Source organism: Fusarium vanettenii (genome assembly GCF_000151355.1).
Source record: "Fusarium vanettenii 77-13-4 chromosome 11 genomic scaffold NECHAsca_32_chr11_3_0, whole genome shotgun sequence".
In the NCBI taxonomy this organism is placed as follows: domain Eukaryota; kingdom Fungi; phylum Ascomycota; class Sordariomycetes; order Hypocreales; family Nectriaceae; genus Fusarium; species Fusarium vanettenii.
In genome coordinates, this window is record NW_003315853.1 from 217,734 (window position 1) to 238,962 (window position 21,229).

The 21,229-nt window shown below is 50.6% G+C and overlaps 8 protein-coding genes across 8 annotated transcripts; 5 read left to right on the forward strand and 3 right to left on the reverse strand.

Annotated features, from left to right (window-relative positions):
* Window positions 1-16: 16 nt before the first annotated feature.
* Window positions 17-1,694, forward strand: NECHADRAFT_52092 (uncharacterized protein; the record flags this gene model as incomplete). The annotated part of the gene is made up of 3 exons (XM_003042678.1): window positions 17-166; window positions 262-1,282; window positions 1,336-1,694. 3 exons carry the CDS (start codon window positions 17-19, stop codon window positions 1,692-1,694), a joined length of 1,530 nt encoding a protein of 509 aa, XP_003042724.1.
* Window positions 1,695-2,530: 836 nt separating this feature from the next.
* NECHADRAFT_52287 (uncharacterized protein) lies at window positions 2,531-3,535 on the forward strand (the record flags this gene model as incomplete). The annotated part of the gene is made up of 1 exon (XM_003042679.1): window positions 2,531-3,535. A coding segment is annotated over one exon (1,005 nt), but the record flags the coding sequence as incomplete, so codon positions are not given.
* A 2,122-nt stretch (window positions 3,536-5,657) lies between these two features.
* Window positions 5,658-7,103, forward strand: NECHADRAFT_72741 (uncharacterized protein). The gene is made up of 2 exons (XM_003042680.1): window positions 5,658-5,925; window positions 5,976-7,103. Exons 1-2 carry the CDS (start codon window positions 5,752-5,754, stop codon window positions 6,906-6,908), a joined length of 1,107 nt encoding a protein of 368 aa, XP_003042726.1. The 5' UTR covers window positions 5,658-5,751; the 3' UTR covers window positions 6,909-7,103.
* Window positions 7,104-7,476: 373 nt separating this feature from the next.
* On the reverse strand, window positions 7,477-8,020 carry NECHADRAFT_86687 (uncharacterized protein; the record flags this gene model as incomplete). The annotated part of the gene is made up of 4 exons (XM_003042767.1): window positions 7,477-7,623; window positions 7,690-7,737; window positions 7,802-7,842; window positions 7,900-8,020. 4 exons carry the CDS (start codon window positions 8,018-8,020, stop codon window positions 7,477-7,479), a joined length of 357 nt encoding a protein of 118 aa, XP_003042813.1.
* Window positions 8,021-10,205: 2,185 nt separating this feature from the next.
* On the forward strand, window positions 10,206-12,131 carry NECHADRAFT_52036 (uncharacterized protein; the record flags this gene model as incomplete). The annotated part of the gene is made up of 1 exon (XM_003042681.1): window positions 10,206-12,131. The coding sequence occupies one exon, from the start codon at window positions 10,206-10,208 to the stop codon at window positions 12,129-12,131; it is 1,926 nt and encodes a 641-aa protein (XP_003042727.1).
* A 657-nt stretch (window positions 12,132-12,788) lies between these two features.
* NECHADRAFT_86689 (uncharacterized protein) lies at window positions 12,789-15,521 on the reverse strand (the record flags this gene model as incomplete). The annotated part of the gene is made up of 3 exons (XM_003042768.1): window positions 12,789-12,797; window positions 12,849-15,077; window positions 15,195-15,521. The coding sequence occupies 3 exons, from the start codon at window positions 15,519-15,521 to the stop codon at window positions 12,789-12,791; spliced, it is 2,565 nt and encodes an 854-aa protein (XP_003042814.1).
* Window positions 15,522-17,658: 2,137 nt separating this feature from the next.
* Window positions 17,659-19,327, reverse strand: NECHADRAFT_72745 (uncharacterized protein; the record flags this gene model as incomplete). Its single annotated transcript, XM_003042769.1, has 8 exons — window positions 17,659-18,149; window positions 18,205-18,547; window positions 18,597-18,686; window positions 18,737-18,749; window positions 18,805-18,832; window positions 18,886-18,952; window positions 19,003-19,044; window positions 19,098-19,327. The coding sequence occupies 8 exons, from the start codon at window positions 19,325-19,327 to the stop codon at window positions 17,907-17,909; spliced, it is 1,056 nt and encodes a 351-aa protein (XP_003042815.1). The 3' UTR covers window positions 17,659-17,906.
* Window positions 19,328-20,508: 1,181 nt separating this feature from the next.
* Window positions 20,509-21,027, forward strand: NECHADRAFT_106471 (uncharacterized protein; the record flags this gene model as incomplete). Its single annotated transcript, XM_003042682.1, has 1 exon — window positions 20,509-21,027. One exon carries the CDS (start codon window positions 20,509-20,511, stop codon window positions 21,025-21,027), a length of 519 nt encoding a protein of 172 aa, XP_003042728.1.
* Window positions 21,028-21,229: the final 202 nt, after the last annotated feature.

Genomic DNA, 21,229 nt, shown 5'->3' on the forward strand with positions numbered 1-21,229 from the left:
GACAAAGAACACCAGAATGCCCATCAAGGAAATCTTCACCGAGTCAGTCCTGGCAAAATATGCCCGGACGATCAAAGCAACACCGCGAGATCTGATGGTCAACCGGAACCTACTCTTCTCCTGTGCTGTCTACGCTTTGGCAGGCCTTCCAACTAGTGAGTCTACCGTTCGTCCTTACGAGCATTCTTTCATGCTAACTGGCAACAAGCCTGGGACCAGGGATCTTCATCTGTCGTTCCGTCCCTACCCGGTTTTCAGAAGCAATTCAACGTCATATCGGGTGCAAAGGCTAGCGACATCCAGAACTTCATCTCCATCATCTACATCGGCTATGCTGTTGGTGCGGCCTCTTCATTTTTCGTCAACGACCGAATCGGCAGGAGATGGTCTTTTCGTCTATATGCTTCCATCTGGATCCTCGGACAGATGATCGCGACCGCCTCCCCAGGGTGGGCCGGCTTGTACACAGCACGTATAATCTCTGGCATAGGGATCGGCTCACTCAGTGTCACCGGGCCCATGTCTATTGTTGAGCTCGCTCCTGCCGAGATACGTGGCCTCCTTACAGCTTGGTACACCATCGCCATGGGTATCGCCTTGTTCACGTCGGTGTTTTGTGTGTACGGCATATTCTTGCACATGGACCCTGGCAGGCTCCAGTACCAGATTGTGTGGTTCTCACCGGCGATTTTCATGTTCTTTGCCATCTTGGCCAGTTTCTTCATTTGCGAATCGCCCAGATGGCTCATGATGGTGGACAAGAAAGACGACGCTGTCTCGACCTTGGCCAAGTTGCGATGTCTGCCAACCGATCACCAACGCATCGAGGGGGAGATCCAAGACATTGAGAACTCGATCAGTGGCATGGGCTCCAGTTTTGTCGGCATCGTCAAAGAGACATTCACCGTCCCCTCTAACCTCCGCCGTCTGCAACAAGCCTTGATCTCATACGCTCTTGCTCAGCTGTCGGGCGCCAACTCTGTCACCTCGTACTTTGTTCCAATCATGAGCATCATGGGCTTGGGCGGCGACACGGCTCGAAGCATGTTCTTGAGCGCCATGTACGGCATGTCCAAGTTCTTCTTTAGCATCATCGCGTCCTTCTTCTTCATTGATGCCCTGGGAAGACGTCGGTCTCTGTTTGTGGGAATATCAATGCAGCTGATCTCGCATGTCTACATTGGTGTCTTTATCAAGTTCCACCAAGAAGGCCCTGTTTCGTCCACCGCATCCCAGGCAGCCACTGCAGCCCTCTTCGTTCACGCCTTCGGGTACGCCGTCGGTAAGTCTCTGAAATGGCCGTCATGTGGTTCCGTTACTGACAAGAGTGGCGAGGCCTGTTCGTCCTTCCTTATATCTTCGGTGGCGAGCTGTGGCCAAACCGCATCCGCTCCTTCGGCGGAGCCGTGAGTCAAACCTTCCACTGGCTCTTCATCTACGCCGTCAAGTACAGCATTCCCTCGCTCCTGAAGACAACTGATAACTGGGGAGCATTCCTGTTCTTTGCTGGCTGGTGTTTTCTGGCCCTCATCTACGTGTTCTTTATGGTTCCAGAGATCTCGGGTCTCAGTGTCGAGGAGATTGACTATCTCTTCAAAGGCTCTTGGTTCAATGCCTATAAGCGTTCTCGACGAGGTCCAGTTATTAACAGCGTTGAGAGCGGGGATGCCAGATCATCTATTGAGCAGAGGTAAGTAACTCATTCTTTCCGTCCAAGAGAGATTACAAGTCTAAACTAACATGGAATAAGGGGAGATAAGAACGATTTAGTTGTTAAGGAGTGAGAAGAGGCATTATACAATGGATCTTGGTTAGAAGGGCTTATAGAGTCAATATACCTCTTTAGCGGCCATTTTTGAATTTAATTTGCGACAGGAGAGATGCCACGCGAGCAAAACTCGCCATCTTTTTTTGGTGTTTGTTGACGTTGTCGCGATGTAGTTCAGGTCGTGGCGCCAAGTTACATGTAAGGTGTGCCACACTTGGTGGTGGTCAGCCACCAAGATTGGGGTCATCTTTTGGCCCAATCTCGTCGTTGGGCAGAAATAAATCCCAAATCTTTCATCTTCAAACCAAGGTATCAGCCTTTGAGTCGCCATGTCGCCTTGCAGGTCCTGTGGTGACTTTGCGCGGGATGACGCCCGAGGAACTCTTGAAAAACTCTACAAGGCCGCTGAAAATGGCTGCATTTGTTGCGATGCGGTCCAACAGGCTGTCCGGAAGCTGCTTCCAGAGGCTTCGTCCCCGGAGCTTGAATACATACTTTGGACGTCGGAGAGACGGCAGCGGACTGACATGCTTCACCCCGAAGATTCTTCGCAGTGGGAACTGAATGTGAGGATCGAGAAGGAGCCTTTTGTAATCGAGCACGATATTCTCATCCATGCGGTTCCGGGTATTTTCATCCCACACCCTTAGGTCCGCTTCTTAGATGATTTCCTAACTCGCAACAGAACTACCTAGTCCTTGGAAGAGCGTCCCTCTCTTCGACGATCTCCCAACATCTACAAACTCGGACGAGTCAAGCGCTTTCGCTCTAGGTGCCCTGAAAGAGTGTCTGGACAATCATACACTCTGCGATAATGGAACCGACCATGGTTTTCTCCCATCCAGGCTGGTCGAGGTCCAAGAAACATCCGTTCGGGTCGTTGAAACTCATCAGTTGGACCCGGCGCAGACCAAGTACCTCGCCTTGAGCCACTGTTGGGGGCCTCCGGAGAGCATCACTGCGCAGCTCAACGATGAGACGTACGAGGAGTACATGAAAGAGATCCCAGCTGCAGCGCTGCCCAAGACCTTCAAGGATGCCATTGCCATCACTCGCAAACTTGGGTATCAGTACATCTGGGTCGATTCACTCTGCATCATCCAGCACAACGTCGGATGCTGGATAAAAGAGGGCTCGCAGATGTGTCAGATCTATGAGAACTCACTTGTCACCCTCGCTGCCGCTTCTTCTTCGAGTGGTCAGGGCGGTCTTTTCTACAACTCTCCAAAGATCGAAATAACTGGCACTGTCCCCGAATCCGGCAAGGAGTATCAACTCTTCGCACGGTTCAACTTTAACCACCGATTCTTTGACTATCCTCTGATGAACCGTGCATGGGTCATGCAGGAACGTCTCCTCTCGCCTCGGACTCTCTACTTTACGAGTCAAGAACTCGTGTGGGAGTGTCGCTCACGCAACGTTTGTCAGTGTTCGCCTATTCTGGGTGGCTTCCGAGCCCAGGTTGATGGGTTCCCGGACAACTCGAAACTTCAGCCCGCCGAAGCGCACTTGGATACTTCCGCTCTCGTCTCGAAATGGTACGAGGTGGTTGAGATTTACACCCAGCTCAAGTTGACGCATGCAAGTGACAAACTAATGGCTGTCGACGGCATTGCGCAGTACATGGCGCCATTGCGCGAGAGTCAGCACTTTGCCGGCCTCTGGATAGATTCTTTCGCGACGGATCTCGCCTGGGCTGTCGACACGTTTGACGATGAAAGGGGGCGAGTACCCGAGTGGCGCGCGCCGACATGGTCTTGGGCCTCTTTGGAAGCCAAGATCATTTGGTATGCCAAAGAGACATCAAACGCTCCTGAAACTCACTTCACTGTCGAGAAATGGCCCCAGCACGGCGAAGGAATACAGCCTTGGACCGAGGCTTGCCAGGACTCTCAGATCGTTCTTCGCGGTATTCTTGTCAAAACTACAGTGGCTGAGGCAGACATGGTGGTCAACACATCTCCTTGCTTGTACCAAGATTGTGCAGAATGGGTCCCTTCGGGCGACAACACTCAAGACGACGAGCCGCTGTACTGCCTACGGCTCCTAGAGGCCGAAGATCTTCTCTGCTCCCTTGTGCTGAGGAAATCAGAGTCTCAAGGCCAGACATTGTATCAGCGACATGGGTTGCTGCTGTTTCAGGCTGACCCAAAGAATGAGAATGAAATCTGGAATACCAGGGACAAGCCAAGGAGTAGATGGGATAGGGTAAAGCCCCGGGTTGGATTTCCTTCATGGTGGGTTGGGGGTGAGTTGACCAGTGTTACTATCATTTAAGGGGGCTCTCCTTTGTAAATTCAAGGGAACTCGCGTGTGCTTCGCTTTTATTCGCTCTTTAGTCAAATTGCTATACGAGACGAGGTAGCTCATATCTCAACAGCTGATATTTCTTGAACAAGAGCATTACAAGCTGGCCACGCGCATGTACTCATCTACTTTAGGGCACACCTCTTCTATACAGTTACATCGTTTATGGCCCCCAAAAGGACCTTGATCAATAAACCCTGCCATGGTTTCTTCCGGACGTGCCAAGACTGTCATTGCGAATCTGCTGGCTTGGCCAGGCACGGCCCTCTTGGTAAACCAGTCTGCATGCTGATCAAGTCTTGGCTCTGAATGGGACGGTGTTCTAGAAAACTTGGCATATATGCGTATATAGTGTTGGTAGTATTTATCGCAATGGTGACGAGCGTCTTCTTGTAAACCTTCTTACCTAGTCACGCTGAAGCTGAATTGAATCGGCATCAGTGATCCGTCCTAAGTTGACCACCAAATGCAAATATTGGTGCTCTGAGCTGGGTTCACCTGCTCAATGGAGCAGTATGACGAAAGGCATAGATCACGAATCAATCTATAAAGACTAAGTTCTCAAAAATAAATATAATCATCTGTGATCCTCTGAAAAGGTCAAAATAATACTGGCGAATGCGCGTGAGCGTGAACAGCGCATGCTCCTGGCACGCGACGCTGCAAACTACCCTATACCATCTCGGCTGGGAACAAGTGCAGATGCAAAACAACGAAAAGCTATCGAAAGCATCATGCAGTATCATACGCTCTTTAGAAGAAATCTCATTAAAATTGCGATGGGATTCGCAATAAAATAGAGATGTGATCGTAAATAAAACGTCTTGTGCGACCAAAGGCATTCGTCGGAGCTCACCAGCCACAATGACGAGCCACACTCACCGACCGCACCTCTTCGACAACTATGAATCAAGGTTATTTTGAGGTTAAAACTCTGGTTTAAGCCTGTTTTGAGAAGTAACTCGATGAATCGACTTTTTTACACGTCGTTTTCCCTCTTCTTTTTCGTATTTGTGATTTACGTAACCAAAAGTTCTCGACGTCAGCATTAGCCGTGGCTGCAACATTGTTGCATCACCACAAAGAACCACGACCTCACCAATCTCCACGTTCATTACCTTGACAATAGCCTAACATTTCTCCCCCAAATACTGCTGTATACTAGTTAACCATTTGTTGTCAAAAACAAGCCACAGCAGCAGGTCCCAGATCAAGGCCAAGCCGCGATCCCCGTGCCGCTAGGACAGCAGATTGCGATCTGTGATTGGTCAACTCGGCACCAAGCTGCCGCACGGAAAGCCCCCTCGGCATGAATCTGCCGTCCAAGGCTCACGTTTCCAGGAAATGAGCTCGATCAATGACGTCGCCGCGTAAGGGGGATGCTACCGAAACAAGCACAGAGTGTAGATGGCACGCGAGTAGCGTGTTGCACAAGGGACGGTTTTGATGTTGAGTACTGTAGTAACTGATCATGACGATGGTGACGTCAGGTTGCGAGTTGACAAGTGAAATCACCATCTACAAATGTGAATTTATACAAGAGCAGCTTCCATTCTCAAGTGTAAACTAGACAAGCTCTACAGACAAACTTCTACATCAAGTTGATTGCATAGTCAGCCTGTTTGAGGTTGGCCACTACAAGCCTCCATCCAACCGACATCACCAGCTTCGCCAACATGGGCTTCTTCAACAGGTCCAAGTCGCCGCACCCGGCTGGCCCCTCGACCAGGCGCCGAAAGCGCGTCCACGATCCGCTGCCAATGTCGAGACGACCAACATTCGGCCAGTGGCTCAAGTGCACCTGGCTGGATATTGTTACCATGATCTGCATGGGTGCTGTTGGCCTTGGTGTAAGTCAACCTCCAACTCTCAAACATCTCCTCTAACAATGTTTGCATAGGTCTACGAAGCGAAGCCTGCTCCCTCAAGATCATTCCCTGTTACCTTTTCCGACGGCGAGATTGTCTTTCCCGAATTCGGATACCCTCTTCGCGATGAGATCATCCCCATTTGGCTGGCCGCCTTCCTTGCCAGCATCATCCCCATCTTCATCATTCTTGTGATGCAGATTCGCATTCGATCTTTCTGGGATGTCAACAATGCCGTTATCGGTCTCCTATACTCTCTTATTTGCGCCGCCGTCTTCCAGGTCTTCGTCAAGTGGCTCATTGGTGGTCTACGACCTCACTTCCTCGACGTGTGCAAGCCGGATCTCACACGCGCAACCAACCAGGGATACAATGAGAAGGGTTTCCTCAAGCTTTACTACACACGCGAGATCTGCACTGGTGACCCTGATCAGATCGATGACAGTCTTGAGTCGATGCCCAGCGGTCATACCACTGCCGCCTTTGCTGGCTTCGTCTATCTGTACCTATACCTCAACGCCAAGCTCAAGGTGTTTTCCAACTACCACCCCTCCATGTGGAAGCTCATCGCCATCTACGCTCCTATTCTCGGCGCCTGCCTCATCGGTGGAGCTCTCACCATTGACGAATTCCACAACTGGTACGACGTTTTTGCCGGCGCCGTTATTGGCACTGTCATGGCCTTCTCAGCATACCGCATGACTTATGCCGCTGTGTGGGACTGGAGATACAACCACATCCCCCTCAACCGCGGTGCTCCATTTATGTACGCTGACGGCCGAGCTGAGTTGATCGATGCCGTCTTTACGCACAGAGCTGGCTGGGGATCTCATGGTGGAAGTGCTGTTGGACATGGATTCAAGGATGATAGAGCGGAGGGCATGCACGGAAATGGTTATCATCACTCGTCACACATTCCTCGACGACCTGTCGGCAACGATGCGAGAGCTGAGGATATGGTTTAAGAGATGGAACAATACTTGTAATTGTCACGGCCTACAGAATACCATTTTGAACGAGTCTTCATGTACTTTTAATCACTGGGCGGTGTCAGAAACGTCCAATTTCAATGACATTTTCTCCCATATATGACCCCAGAGAACTATAGTTTCGAAGCGACATCTAGATATTGTATCTCAGAAAAGGTTTGTTTTGCTAGTATATGCCTAAGCTACATCACGTCTTGATACTCACAGCCGAGAACCTGCATGGTCATCGCTGTGCAGAGCTATGCCAAATAGAGAAGGCTAAAACGTTTGATATAACGATAACTATTTAATTACCTTCCTATTCACCGATGAATTAATTCCTGCACTCTGAGAATATCGTCTTATTTTTACTCAATATCGATACGTTCGACGGAGTGACCACATCCCATTATCATCAAGCCATCAATATCCATTTACCAACAGGAGGAGAGAACTTTAAGCTCGCTCGACAAATCATTCCATTTCCCATTAATGCTTTGTCGAAACAACCTCCCTTTGGATCTTCGAAGCCCATGTCTTTCCTGCCTCGGTCAGGACGTGGCTCCTATTCACTCATCGATCCCGAACTAGAAATGCTGCCCATGCTACCCTTCTTGCTCTTTCTCTTCGCAGCGAGCATCTCAGCTTCTTCTTTAGCGATCTCGGCGTCGACCATAGCACCTCGCGAGGGTTTATGCCCGTTCCGCATTGCCTGATAAGGGTATATGATCAGCGACTAGACAAACCCATGGGATAGTCAAGCGGTCATATGACTTACAGCAAACCCAGGTTCATGCTTCATTCTTTCTTTGACGTGATCTTGGATCTAGAAAGAGAAATTGTCAGTGACTTGACGAGCCTTGCGCCATAGTGCTATGGAAAATACGCACGTCTTTCTCTGCCAGTTCATTCATGATCTTGTTCTTGTCCACTGGCTCTTGGTTAGCACAATACTCCTATGACCCACCAAGAGCTCGTCCAGGCATACAATATCCATCTGTGTTGATTTGGTGCATGTTCCCCTCCTTGTGAACAGCAGCAGAGCTGTAGTGCTGCTGGTCGCCAGAGTCGTAGCTTTGGGGGTATCCGACATTCGATCCGTGAGGCATGTTGATGTTGTTCAATGCGTACGCGTAATTGAGTGTTACGATAATAGGTTTCTTCAGTCAAAGATTAGACAGAGATGAGGAAGAGGAGAGCAATTGGTGCTCCTCTCATCTGTATAAGTACTCCTCATCAGCTGTCAGATCTTGAATACTCCATCATGTCAGCGTCATAAAACTCAAATTGTCAGCTTGGCGTCTACGGGGTAAACGTCATCCCATAGGGTTACGGATGGTGACAGTTTGCGGGGTAAGCCATTTTCTTGACTTTTACCAATAACCGAGGTGAGTATCGTACGGTACAGTATAGTAGAATTCCGCTCATCTTGAGCTGTCCGACCTGAAGATCGTAGAAGGAGGTGGTCACTGTTTCAAGCCGACTTGCCGGATCTTCGTTGGTTTTCTGTTCCTGACCTGCGTCACAACTAACTTCAGGGCAACAAGGGCGATAGCATCATAGCAGTAATTCACATTTGTTCTCGTCGCTACAGGCATCATTGTTGGTATCAAGACGGAACATTGAAGGGCCGTACAATCCATGTCGGCCGTTTCTCACCGTGCGTACGCCTGTGAAAAATGACGCGTCTCCAATCAACACCTATTAAGAAGACAGTGTGAGTTCCAAACCTGAAGCAACATGAGGCGTGTTTCAAATCATCTCTCTGTTCCTGTTTGCTCCCTTCTTTTCCTTTGGCTCTGTCTATTCGGCGTAAGCCCTACTCGGGCTATGGACAGCCATGACGGGTCCAACCTTGACAACAAGCAAAAGCCGCTTGCCAACGACGAATCGTTTAGTCCCGAATCTCTTTCTGAAAATCAGGCTTCGATTGACTCTCTAGCTGAACAGGAGCTTGTCGGCAATGACTATGCTCAGTCACTGCAAAAGTTGATGCACGACCCCGATCGATGGCATATCCATTCGACAGACTCAGGACCAAAGGTCAAAATCGAGTTCCTTCGCCTACCTAGTGAAAACCCGGATTCTTTAATCAATGCTATACGATTTAGTCCTGATGGCAAGTACATTGCTATTGGTGCGATGAATGCCGCCTACATTTACGACGTTGAGACTGGGGACAAAACGTGTACTCTGAGGCACAATTCGACAGAGGACACGTCAAAGATGCTGCTGGTGAGGGGAGTTGCTTTCACTGCTGATAGCAAGAAGTTAATTACTGCCTGCGAAGACTCGCTTATAAGGGTATGGGGTTCCAAGAAAAATGCGGTGGCTGCATTAGCTGATCGATGGCGTTCTGCAGGTCTGGGACATTGCATCAGCCACTGTGAGCACCACATACTCAGGCCATAAGAGCGAAGTATATGCCCTAGACATCTCCAAAGATGGCCATATGATTGCTTCAGGGAGTGCTGATCGCACGGTCCGGCTATGGGACACTGAGTCGGGTTCAGAAATCGCCAAGTTCACGTTTCCGGATACGCCTGTGAGCGTGGCCATCTCATCCAACCCTGCTATGCTCGTGGCTGGTTCATTAGACGGCACCTTGAGTTTCTGGCCTATTGAGGGTATCAAATCGGACGACGAGCCGAAGAATAGGTTCCAAGCCCACAAAGGCAGCGTTCATTCAGTTGCCATCTCGAAGCATAACCTCTTGGTGTCTGGTAGCGAGGATAACACTGTACGACTATGGCCTCATGATCCGAAAAATGGTGTCAAGCAGATCAAGCACAAGGTAAGATTCCAAGACAGGCGTGAATATGATAGCTCACGGGAATCATAGGGCATAGTAACCGGTGTGGACGTGACGAACGATGGACGATGGGTTTTGTCAGTTTCACCAGCACAAGAGTTGTATATATCAGATGCCGAAACTAGCGAGATTTGCACCGTCATCCATGATCATAGCCATCTGTGGCTTTCGTTTGCGGTTGCGGCGAGCCCATCTGGACGGCATTTTGCCACTGGCGGAGGAGGTGACTTTCAGGTCTGGTCTTACAGTGATAACTGAGAAGGTCTCGATTAGCAATTCGCTTAGTCGTCTGCTGAATGGCATGCCCATTCTTAGCCTTGGCAGCTTACATCGTACATGAAGTGCAACATAGACAAGGGTCTAAGCCCCAAGGTGTGGATTGCATCGCCACATTCTATCCGTAATATCAACCTCCTCTAGAACTCCTCCTTCATTCATTGTTGATACAATTTCTTCCAAGAAACACCATATTCATCCTCGCAATGGATTACGCGACGTTTACCTACACCGAAATCCCCCAAGGCGGATTCTTCCGCCTACTCAAAATCTACGCAGGATCCGCCAACGACCCGCTTGTGTGCGACCTCTTCATAGCCGAGATAGACACGGCTCCTCCATATACGGCTCTCTCTTACGTATGGGGTGATCCAGCAAAGAGCGCAGAAATCGTTTGCTCCGATCATATATGCCGTATCGGACAGAGTCTTTCAGATGGACTACGTCGCATGCGCAATGCCGAAGAGGATCGGATTGCTTGGGCTGATGCGATTTGCATCAACCAGAACGACAATATTGAAAAGGGTCATCAGGTTGACTTGATGGGTGTTATCTACGACAAAGCTCGAGATGTCCTCGTTTGGCTGGGTCCAGATACCACACGCTCTGCTGAGGAAGCAATCAGGTGCATACGGACCATCAACAAGAAGATCTATACAAAGACAGACATGGAAGAGTTCATTCCCACCAAGGAAGAGATGCCATATACCTACCTTGCTATGAAACCCGAAGGCGCCTCAGAGTATACAGACCTGACAGGAAACCGATACGGCAGACGGTCAACCCTCCCCTCCGTCCTCGGCACCAACGGCAAAGACCACATCGGAAAGCTCTTCAACCTCACCTGGTTCTCTCGTGTGTGGATTCTTCAGGAAGTCGGCCTCGCCACTGAGGCAACGGCCTTTTGGGGCGATTCAAGCATCGACTTTGCAGAGATTGCAGAGTTCATCTACAACACCAACTTCAAGGACGAGCTCAAATATCTTCTAGGGCCCGAGAATGCGGCACGACTGGAAGGTGCTCCTCTATACGGCTTATGGAACGTCTGGGCGACGTATGAGAAGGAGGGTAACTGGATGTACCGAAACCCAACGTTGAGGGGCTTCCATGATGCGTTGGCTACTCACTGCGATTTTGACTTTATGCTCGTCATGGAAGCCTCGCGGTACTTCAACGCTACAAACAAACTGGATCATGTCTATGCTTTTCTAGGTCATCCCAAGGCGAAGCGGCCAGGGTCGGATAAGGCTTGGCTTCAGGCAAATTACTTACTGAGTGTCGAGGAGCAGCATCGGTTGTTAGCGGTCAACATTGCTCAGCACTCGCTCAACTTTCTCGTTCAGGCACACCAGACTGAAGAAACTTTGAAGCCCGACTATGAGTATCCTTCTTGGATACCCCAGTGGGATAGAAAGATGCCATCTCATGCAGACGCGTTCTGGGAAGCCTGGGACGCAACTCTTCGAAAAGCAGAGCAAAAGCCCTTCAAAGCCGACGCTGACGGGAACAAGCTGGCAGTCTCGGGGTATGTCATCGACCACATCGATCAATTCACTAGAGTCATGGAGACTCCTGATTTCGACTCGTCAAACGGGAGCGGTCACCTCATTGATGTATGCTGGGAGATTGCCCAGCAAAAGCCTTGTCCGTACCCAAAAGAAAAGACCAACGAGGCCTTTGCTTCAACACTTGTGTGCTTCTATGATAGCAAAGGTGACCAAGCTGGAGACGGACGGAACCGTGTGGTAGAGCAATTCGCCGGCTATTGCATGCGCGCAAACGAGGTATTTTATGCAGCTCACCTCAAACCTGGAATTGGCTTCTGGTCTCTAGATACGATTATAAGGGTAGGTCATATGTTTGATCCAGCCTTCAAGTCGTACGGGACTAATAGACGGTTCTTCAACACCCATACCAACGGGTTTTGGGGTCTCGGGCCAAAGGCGATGCAGAAAGGGGATGTTTGTGTATTGTTATTCGGCGCCGATGTTCCGTTTGTGTTGAGGCCGACAGAGATACCTGGGGAGTTCAAGGTTGTTGGACAGTGCTATATGTACAAGTTTATGGATGGTAAGGCTATCAAACAATGGCGGGATCGGAATCTTCCTCAGGAGGATTTTGTGTTGGTATAGGTAGTATAACTGCGAAAGGCGTCTACTCTATATTATACGAAGCATTCTAAGAGAAGCAATACTTCAAACCTCCTTTCCTTCTTCAGTCATTTTATTGTAGTCCTTCAGAAGGCCAAGTCAATATCTTCAAACAAAAAACGCCAAGAAACAGCAACTGTCTCAACCCCTTGGTTCCGGAGCTGGAACAAGCACGGCTCTATCCGAATATCCCGTCGTATAAATACGGCACACCCTAGACACCCGCGCCGCACAATCCTCCTCGGTTGGATGTGGATGTATTAATTAAGATCCTTGTTCCTTAACCATGTCAGCCCTGATTAGAGGGGCTTCCTCCTCGGTTCGAGGGTCAGGGTCCGGGGTTGTGCAGAATGAGCTGATGTGAGATGGTCACTCCCAAACGAGTCCGTGGCCACGGTGGTTTGATGTCTTGTCATTATGAATAAGAAATCTACATCTCGTGTCATCGAGGTTTGGGTTATGAGCCCAGAAGTACAGTATGTGATGGGCATGCCAGCCCAGAAATAGCCACCCGGTATATCCGTAGTCTTTGTAATCCGCTACAAGCCGGTCCTACGTCTTTTGACGGTCCCCTGCCAATGTTCCCGCAGTCGATCGGTCGGTCGATGCGCTATACTCCGAACGCCATGAATGGTACATTTAATAAAACTTATGGCATGTTAGCATTGGTGCAATGTAGCGATGAATAGGTCAACATACCAGGTTCAATGCCCAAAGAAGGACAAGAATGCCAACCATGCGGACCTTGATGTTGTTGGCCCAAGAAGACTTGGAAGGCATGTGCCGGGTAAGCGGCGTCAGGCTGGAGAACAGCGAGCTGCTCATGAGTGGCTCGGCATCAGCCTTGCCCTCAAGGTCGAACTGCTCGTCTTCTGCCGTCTCGGTGGTCCATTGAGTAGTCAGAAGCTTGACCATACCGCCCGTAGCATCCGCGACACGGGAGCTGATCCACAGGAAGATGGGAACAATGACGACAAGAGCCCTCCATCGGTCACTGAGAAGACCGCCATCGCCGTGGAAGATGTCGAGAAGGAGAACACCCTTTGTATCGGCTGCCAGGAGGATATGGAACTGAAGGGTAAATGTCTCAAGGGAGCACTTGCCGAGCCAGCCAAAGGATCGAGAGTACCATGTTCGCGCAACTGGGGAAATGTTGCGAGCGGCGATGAAACCCATGATGGGGATGAAAGAGAAGATGGGGTGCAGCTTGGTGTAGTCCTGCTTCTTCTCGGCGTGGCTCACGGCAACCCACCAGTACACGGGCATGGAGAGGATACCAGCAATTCCAGCAATGCCATACGACTTGGTGAGAATCAGGTTGTAGGCCTTGGTTCGGACAGAGGCAATGCCCATGAGAATACCGACGTAGACGATAAGGCCATCCAGACCCAGGCGGAACTGCCACTCATGAAGATCCCAGTTAATTCGGAAGACAAGGCTGAGAGCGGCAAAGACCCATTCGAGAACAGGCGTCCAGAGCATGACTCCAGGGCAGATGGCAGCAGAGATGATGATCTTGACGACAAGGGCGTATGTGTTGTCGTTGTACTTCTTACCGATGGCGAACAGGGCGTAGATGATGACAAACCAGAAGCTAACGAGGGGCGCAAAGTAGTAGAACATGTAGTCAGTGTTCATGATGAATGGAAGGGCGCAGCTGAGGAGGTTGAGTCGCAGAAGCACAGCAGCAACTCGCTTGAAGGAAAAGTCCTTCTTGGTGCTGAAGAAGACGGCATGTCCATAACCGGTCTGGAAAAGATAAGCCGCAACAAGAAGACGCACTCCAACGTAGATGTTGAGGTCGCGAGAAGCACCAGTCCAATGGTAGACCAGAATAATAGCCTGCATCCAGCCCTTCCACTCGTCGGTCTGGTCGCGGGACAGAGGCTTCATATCATCAAGAGTCGCCGGAGCAGGAGTCGTGGATCCAGGCCTGGCGGGCGGAGGCTTGGACTTTGCGAGGAAGGCAAAGCCAGCGATAAAGCACAGGGCGGTAAGGAGGTTGAACTCAAAGGTGACATACTCCTTGGAGCCCTTGGCGAAGGACTGGGTGCGATCAGCCCAGTAGCAGGCGAGAAGACCAGTTACAAAGGTAGCAACGTCGGCATTGAAGATGGACAGCTTGGGCACCTGCTTGGACATAAGGGCGAGGATCTCGAACAGAGCAGCAGCGCCGACGTAAAGAATGCCGAGAGCAACAATGACGATTTGGATCCAAGACTTGGCGCCGTAGTCGGTGCAGCAAGTGCGGTCGTAAGGGTATCCCTTCTTTGCATCAATCTTGGCATTGCATCGCAGGTTAAGAAGGATCTGGGCCTTCATCTCGGAGACAGAGTCAATAACGTGGAAGCCGTTCTCGAGGTCCTCCATGACACCCATCTGATCTTGCGAGAGGGCAGGGTACGACCAGAGCATGGGGATGCCAGATGTTTCTTCCATCGTCTCGAGGTATTCGTCGATGGCTTCGATCTCGCCGGGGTTCGAGGCAATGCCAGTCTTGCGGTAATCGGGCATCTCGTCGTAAAAAGGCGGCGCAACGGGAGCAAGGAACAGCTCGGAACCGATGCCATCGCGGGGGTCCATGGGTCGGGAGCCGAAGGGAGCAAAGTCCTTGTTCTGAACAATGGCTGAGACGTTCTGGAAGGTTGTCTTGAACTTTTCGAGCGAGACACCTTCCTCGAATCGGGCGGCGTACCAGATTCCTATGCCCATGAAGATAAAGGCCGGGGCCTTTTGCTGCTCGATGGGCAATGGGTCGAGCCTCTCCTGGCGGTAGAGGGCGAGCTGGTCCTCGATCATGTCGGTGGCATTACCGGGCTTCATGAGGGGATCCCAGACCTGGACCAGGCGGACTCCGCCAAAGTCCATGTCGTGGATGCCATGCTTGTTGCTATTCTTTCGCGCATCGTTGGCTTTGTCGGCGTCGAGCTGTAGAGAAGCATTCCGGTTAGCTACCGCGACTTCCCTTTGTTGATGGCTCGTGGTCACGTGATGCGACCGTCAAGCTGAACAGAACAACTTGATGACCTCTTATTGTGAACTTACCAGCCGGGCCATTCCATAAAAGATCTGTCGCGTAGTCGAATCACCAAAGAAGAGCATGTGTCGTCCCTCCATGCAGTCGGCAATCTCCTCCTTCTTGTACTTGTGCAGCATGCAGCCCTTGGGTTGCCAGTTGGTGAAAGGCGCCCGGCTGCCATTGTTATCGGGCGCATTCAACCAGCTTCCCTCGTGAAGCAAGGCGTTGCACCGATAAGGGTCGTCGCTGAGGTTGAGCTGATTGATGACAATGCCCAGAATGACGACCAGCGTCACAGCCAAGGGCAGAATGCGACCAAGGGCGACGCCCGAGGATTGAATAGCGGCGAGCATGGCGACCGTGTCCGATAAGCACGCGGCAGATTTAACGAGAGTTGCTGGGAAATGATTGTACGCCGAGAAACGGCAAAAAAGCGAGTGAAGAGCGGTTATGTCGAAAAAGAAGACGGTCGCATTTGGTGAATTAATTCGGATTCTTTCCGCCTTTGCCGACAAGAGCGAGGGACAAGATACGGCAAAGAAAGAAGATTAGATGGATGAAGCAAGAAAAAAGATGACAGAGCAGCAAAGAAGGCAGGCGATCGGTGGCTTAGAATACGGGAAAATCGAAACTTTGGTTTCCTCATATAGAACACACACACATGCCACACACACACACACACAGCGCTCTCACTCACTGCCTGCCTCTCCCGGTTATGCCCCCCCCCCCTGATCGGCAATGTGAATTGGGATGACCCTCGAGGGGAGGGGGGTCCACAGTAACAGTGGGATGGATGGCGCTGTAGTGGACCCCCAGAGGAGGAGATCAGCGACCGAGAGGCGAGAGATGCGCTGACTGTTGGCTTGTCAAAAGATAGGGAAAATAGGGGTCTTTTTGCTGTCAGATTCCTTCATCACACACATTCTCACTCTTGTTCAGGTGCTTTCCTTCGAGCCGCGGGGCTAAAGATGATGCCAAGGAGAGGGACTGATCGATGGTGGCAGCCCTGGTGGATCTAGAGGAACGCCATGGGAGGCATGGTCCCCCTAACGCAGGTGGACGCGACCAATCTCTGGAGTCCGAAGCGAGCTGAAAATGTGCCTTGACTAGCTAGTCTTTCAGCCACAGGAATTCTGATTTGGTAAAGAGGAGGTGGTGCCTGGTGCTGTCGAGAAAGCTTGTCTTGCCCAGTCCTTCTCCTTGTGATGCCCAGCTTTCCCATCGCGTTCCGAGGACAACTCGCTTGGTCGGTCGGAGCTCGGGAGCGTCAGAGTTGCCGGGCTGGTAAAAAAAAGCTTGACAGGATTAAGGTTGCAAGAGCCCTAGTACCAACGAGGCAAAGAGGCCGGAGAGATGGGCCATCAACCTTGCGTCATTTCAGCGGGTGTGGTCAGAGCATCATTCTTCATTCCCCTTACAATTTTCGCTTCCTAACATTCTTCATCACAGATGGGTCCCCTCTACCCCTGTGTACATACTCCGTAAAGAATCCCAAATCCATCAGTCCACTACTTCATTACCGACCTTACTTTTTACGCAACGAGGCGCTGATGGCGCTCGAAACTATTGTCCAGCTGAGAGACTGAATCCTTCGATAGTTTCAAACTGAGTGACCCCCGCTAACGCCCTCTGGGTCCACCAGGTTCTCCTTTTCCCTGCCTGAAACTAACGGGCCCCACTAGGCCGTTTGCGGTTTGTCGGAGGTTGTCACTGATCAGCCGAATCAAATCAGGTTTTTTTGCTTGCTCGTTTCGCGCGGGTTACCCTAAACAGGGACGTTTTCTGCAGATTAATCTCGACAGATGCTGACAGATCATGCAAAAAGAGATGCTTTGCCGAGGTGCGGTTCTTTCTGTACATATGCAGTCATGGTGGTAGATGAGCCAGGGACCGTTTGCGGCGTGGTAGATATCTAATTGCTGACCTGCTTACATTTGACAACGGTGTGCTCGGTTGCGCCCGGAAGAATCCGGCCCGTCTTATCTCTGCTCAGCATCAAAAGGCCCAAAGGCCCAGGATAAACAAAAACTCCTACTGTTTGTATTTAATAGAAGGATCTGACAACCCCAGTTTTAGAGTAATCAGGGTAGCATTAGACCATCACATCACCATAACCTTTTATTGCATTATCCACTGCGTAATTACCTTGATGTCAGAGTCTTCAATGTGGTAACAACATGACGTTCTCCGCCCGTGAACGGGATAACAACAACCATGGCAACGCGCTACTAGAATAAAGCTCATGATCAGGCTTGACTTACGGACTACCGTCATAATAGCTGGGCTGTCTTCAACATCTTCGAGACCGCAGTCACCAGTTCGAGAACGCTCACACACAACGTCTAGACTCATAATACTGACGCCGCAGGGACAAGCTGTCGCGTCAAGCTGTGGCGCAAACGGTGGCGCCTTGGCCTCAAACTCCAACGGCTCGATACCCATCTCTTGCCACGGGAGAGCATGATAATGAACGTCAGCCACGGTTCACGAGCGAAAATGTTGGTTTCTATTGGACACTGCCACGTATGCCATCTAGTCGCGCTTGGCTACACGCGTCGCCAAGGGTCCCTCCCCCAATTCCCAGGTGCCGAGCATCTTGTTCAACCATACCGGGTATCCCATCCAATGCCCAGCACATCCAAGACCTTGATCTCGATTACACTGCGTCATCGTGCATATCCCGTGTCTCAAAGATCGTCCAAGACAGTCGTACAAAAAAAGGTTGATCCCGCCACGGCTTACGCAACGTCCTCCGGCTTTCGGCCGTAAACAACGCGGATGCGGTAATACGCGTGTTGCTTTAACGACCTGATTTCTTGACGAAGTTTCGCGCAGTATACTGCTACTTCATCTTTGGACCATCCGCGTGCGAGACCAGCGACTCCGAGGACGTAACCTTCAATGTCCTGCTCTAGTGCTGCTTGGGCAAACTGTCCGATTTCGCGCATGTTCTTGTCTTTTGGCCAAGCACCAACGGGGGCCTGAAAAGGTTAGCAACCAAATTTTTTGAGCGAGACACCATATCACTAGACGCACCTTGAAGTCTCTTGATTCAATGTCCACAAACCCAGCTTCCTCCATAGCCTTGCGCGCTAGATCCTCATGCAAGATGGTGAACGGCCGGCTGATCTTGGCTCCGGCCTCCTTGAAGATGGGACCCCAATCGGCCATGGCACTATCCTTAGGAACGGTGTCATCATCGCTCTCCATATCCGGCGAGCCCTCGTAGCTCTCGACGTAGCCTCCCGGCTTGCAGACGCGAAAGGCCTCCTTCATCAAAGCCGGCCAATCCTTGATGCTTCCGATGAGGTATCGCATGTGTACGTAATCGATCGAGTTTTCGTCAAAGGTCCAGGTTTGTGTACAGTCCTCGATTTCGCTAAGAGTATGAGAAATTCCTTTTGGTGAAAGGCAGATAGCATTCTTACAATTTGAGGTTGGGAGGAACCCATTGGGGCTGGATCACAGAGATATCTGTGCCCGTCACCTCGGCAGTTGGAAACTCATCAGCAAAGTCACTGCAATTGGTGTTAACAGTCTTTCAGGTCCATAGCTTGTGGATTCATACATGGCCCAGATTCCTGGCATGAAATATTAGCAAGTGGTTAAATGCTTGGCAAGAGTAGATGTGCTTACCCGTTCCAGTACCGATGTCAAGGACACGCTGTAAGCGCAATTAGAGGCCAGGTCCCCCAAAGGCGAATATATGACACAAACCTGAATGTCCTGCTTCAAGGGCGAGAGGTATAATTTACCTCCAAGAACCAGCGTGAGTTGATGGTGGCTGGGGACATGATTAGTGATGTCTCCTGGCTCAAACCTTTGGGAACCTACTTGATATCCATAGACTCATTCTGCTGCTCATCGTTGGGTGCCCTTCAGTAATGACTGTTAGTTGACGCAGTATCTATTACTGGGCACCTCCATACCAGTAGGTGGCATCCCCTCTATCAGAATGGTATCTTCTCCCGTGCACAGTTCGATACTCTAGGATACTCGAGGTAATCGAGGTTGTCGAACTGGTAGGCTCGGATCCGAATGCAGAGTCATCGTCGGCGGCATTATCACCAGCCTCCAGTGGAGCCTCGTTTCCAGGTGGTGAGGAGCCAGGCTCTGTGGGAGACTTGCTCCCCGTGCGGTGGGCTGTCTCATCTGCCATCTTCAAAGGTAGGAACTGATTCGTCCGAGGAGTGGTACTCGAGTTATGAACGCCTTCCTGTTCAACGCAAACAATCACAACGCATGAGAAATGGGCCAAGTGAGGGGGAGGACATGTTGAGTTGTTGGTAGCAAACCAACACGACGTTGCATGGCCCAGGGTGTTGGCCAATCAAATGGTACCATTGCTTCTTGGTGACTAAGATGGAGATCCCAAAGAATTAGCCTCAAGGTGAAGAGTGTTGGGGAATTGAAAATGAATCGTTTGGTGTTAAGTATTGCAGAGTGATTGTATATTGGCGTGGTGACCGATATATCTCAACTTTGTTGATAGCCGCCCACTAGCTCTGACATTGGCCAGCACTAAGGCATGTGGCTTACTGCTTATTGCCCATATGGTCAGAGACACAGAGGACGTTGCACGTGGAAAGGGCAAAGCATATGCACAGATTGACAGGACTCTAATCCAATGGAGACTTGGAAATTGGCATGTGTCGATGCCAAGAGACCCCAGAAAGATTCCCGGCCTGGCTTGACCGTTGTCAAAGTGGTCCGTGAAACGAAGCTTCTCGGCTACCTGCAACGTAAATGACAAGCTTTTCTAAGCCCATGGAATATGAATGCATCGTGCATGATTCGCCGTTACATGAGAAAAGTGTGAGTAGCAGCACATCATGTTGGACGATATTGCCACACCAAATCCTTCTGTCACCTGCGGCACAGCTGTCATTTCCCATAAAAAACCTCATCCTCCCATAACCAATTCCACATGCATCTGCTCCAAGTGCAAGTCAAGTGTTTGCCGCGGCCCAGAATGCCGTCACCCCTGTCGACCTTCCCCGTAATTGGCGATCCTCCCCGCATCCATTCAAGATTTCCCAGCCTCCACGAGCAAAGGAACCACTGAGTGCCGGGAAGTGCCCGAGGGGTTTCCCCATGGGGAGAGCGAGTCATCTAATCTGGATGTTGTGATCTCGGCGCAGAGTTCCTGATTGAGGATAGATGCGGGGAGAGGGTTGTGATTACACGAGGCCACCAACTCAGCTTTCGGAGTTGAAAGGCTGACGCTTGGCACGTGAAGGGCGAGAAAGACGGTATAAGTAGATGGGAATAGCAGAGGGAAAATGAATCAGGCTAAGCTTTCAGAATCAGTACCAGATCTCTCGTTAAACTGAGTCCATCATGCGTCTGAGCATCCTCCCCGTCTTGGCCCTCGCGGGCAGCGCTCTCGCTTCCGGAGCTACCATCATCGCTGCCATAAACGACATCGGAAACGCAACCCTGTCCCTCAACAAGACGATTGCCGACTGGCCCAAGACCCTCATCGGTACTCTACCCATCATCACAAAGTCCACCATCCTCCTTGCCGAAATCCACAACGGCACCAAGACGGCCCGCGCATCTCGCGAACTGTCGGTCGACGAGACGATTGCAGTCGCCCAGGCCACCACCAAGCTAGGAGGTCAAGTCAACATGACCCTCGAGACGGTCATCCGGGCCAAGCCCGACTTTGACAGGCTGCTCCTCCGCCCTGTCATTCTTCTCAACTTGGAGCTGCAGAGGGATTTGACCGAGGACTTTTCAGACGCTGTCATTGCCAAGGTTCCGGATGAGCTTCAAGCAAACGCTAAGGAATTGGTCAAGGGAATTGGAGAGAGTTTTGAGAAGGCCATTAAGACATACTCTTCATTGCGGGGATAGATATGGGTGAAAAGCACGAGACACGAGACACTGGAATGGCCTGTAATTATCCTTCTTTACGACATAATTAGACATGCTTAATTTTAATGAATTATGGGTATGAACTAGAGCTCGTTTTGGAAGGTCTTGCGTTGGTTGTTGGAGCTTACTTGAGAGTTCATTGAGCCGAGGCATGTAAGTTGACACGTGCCGGAGGAATGAT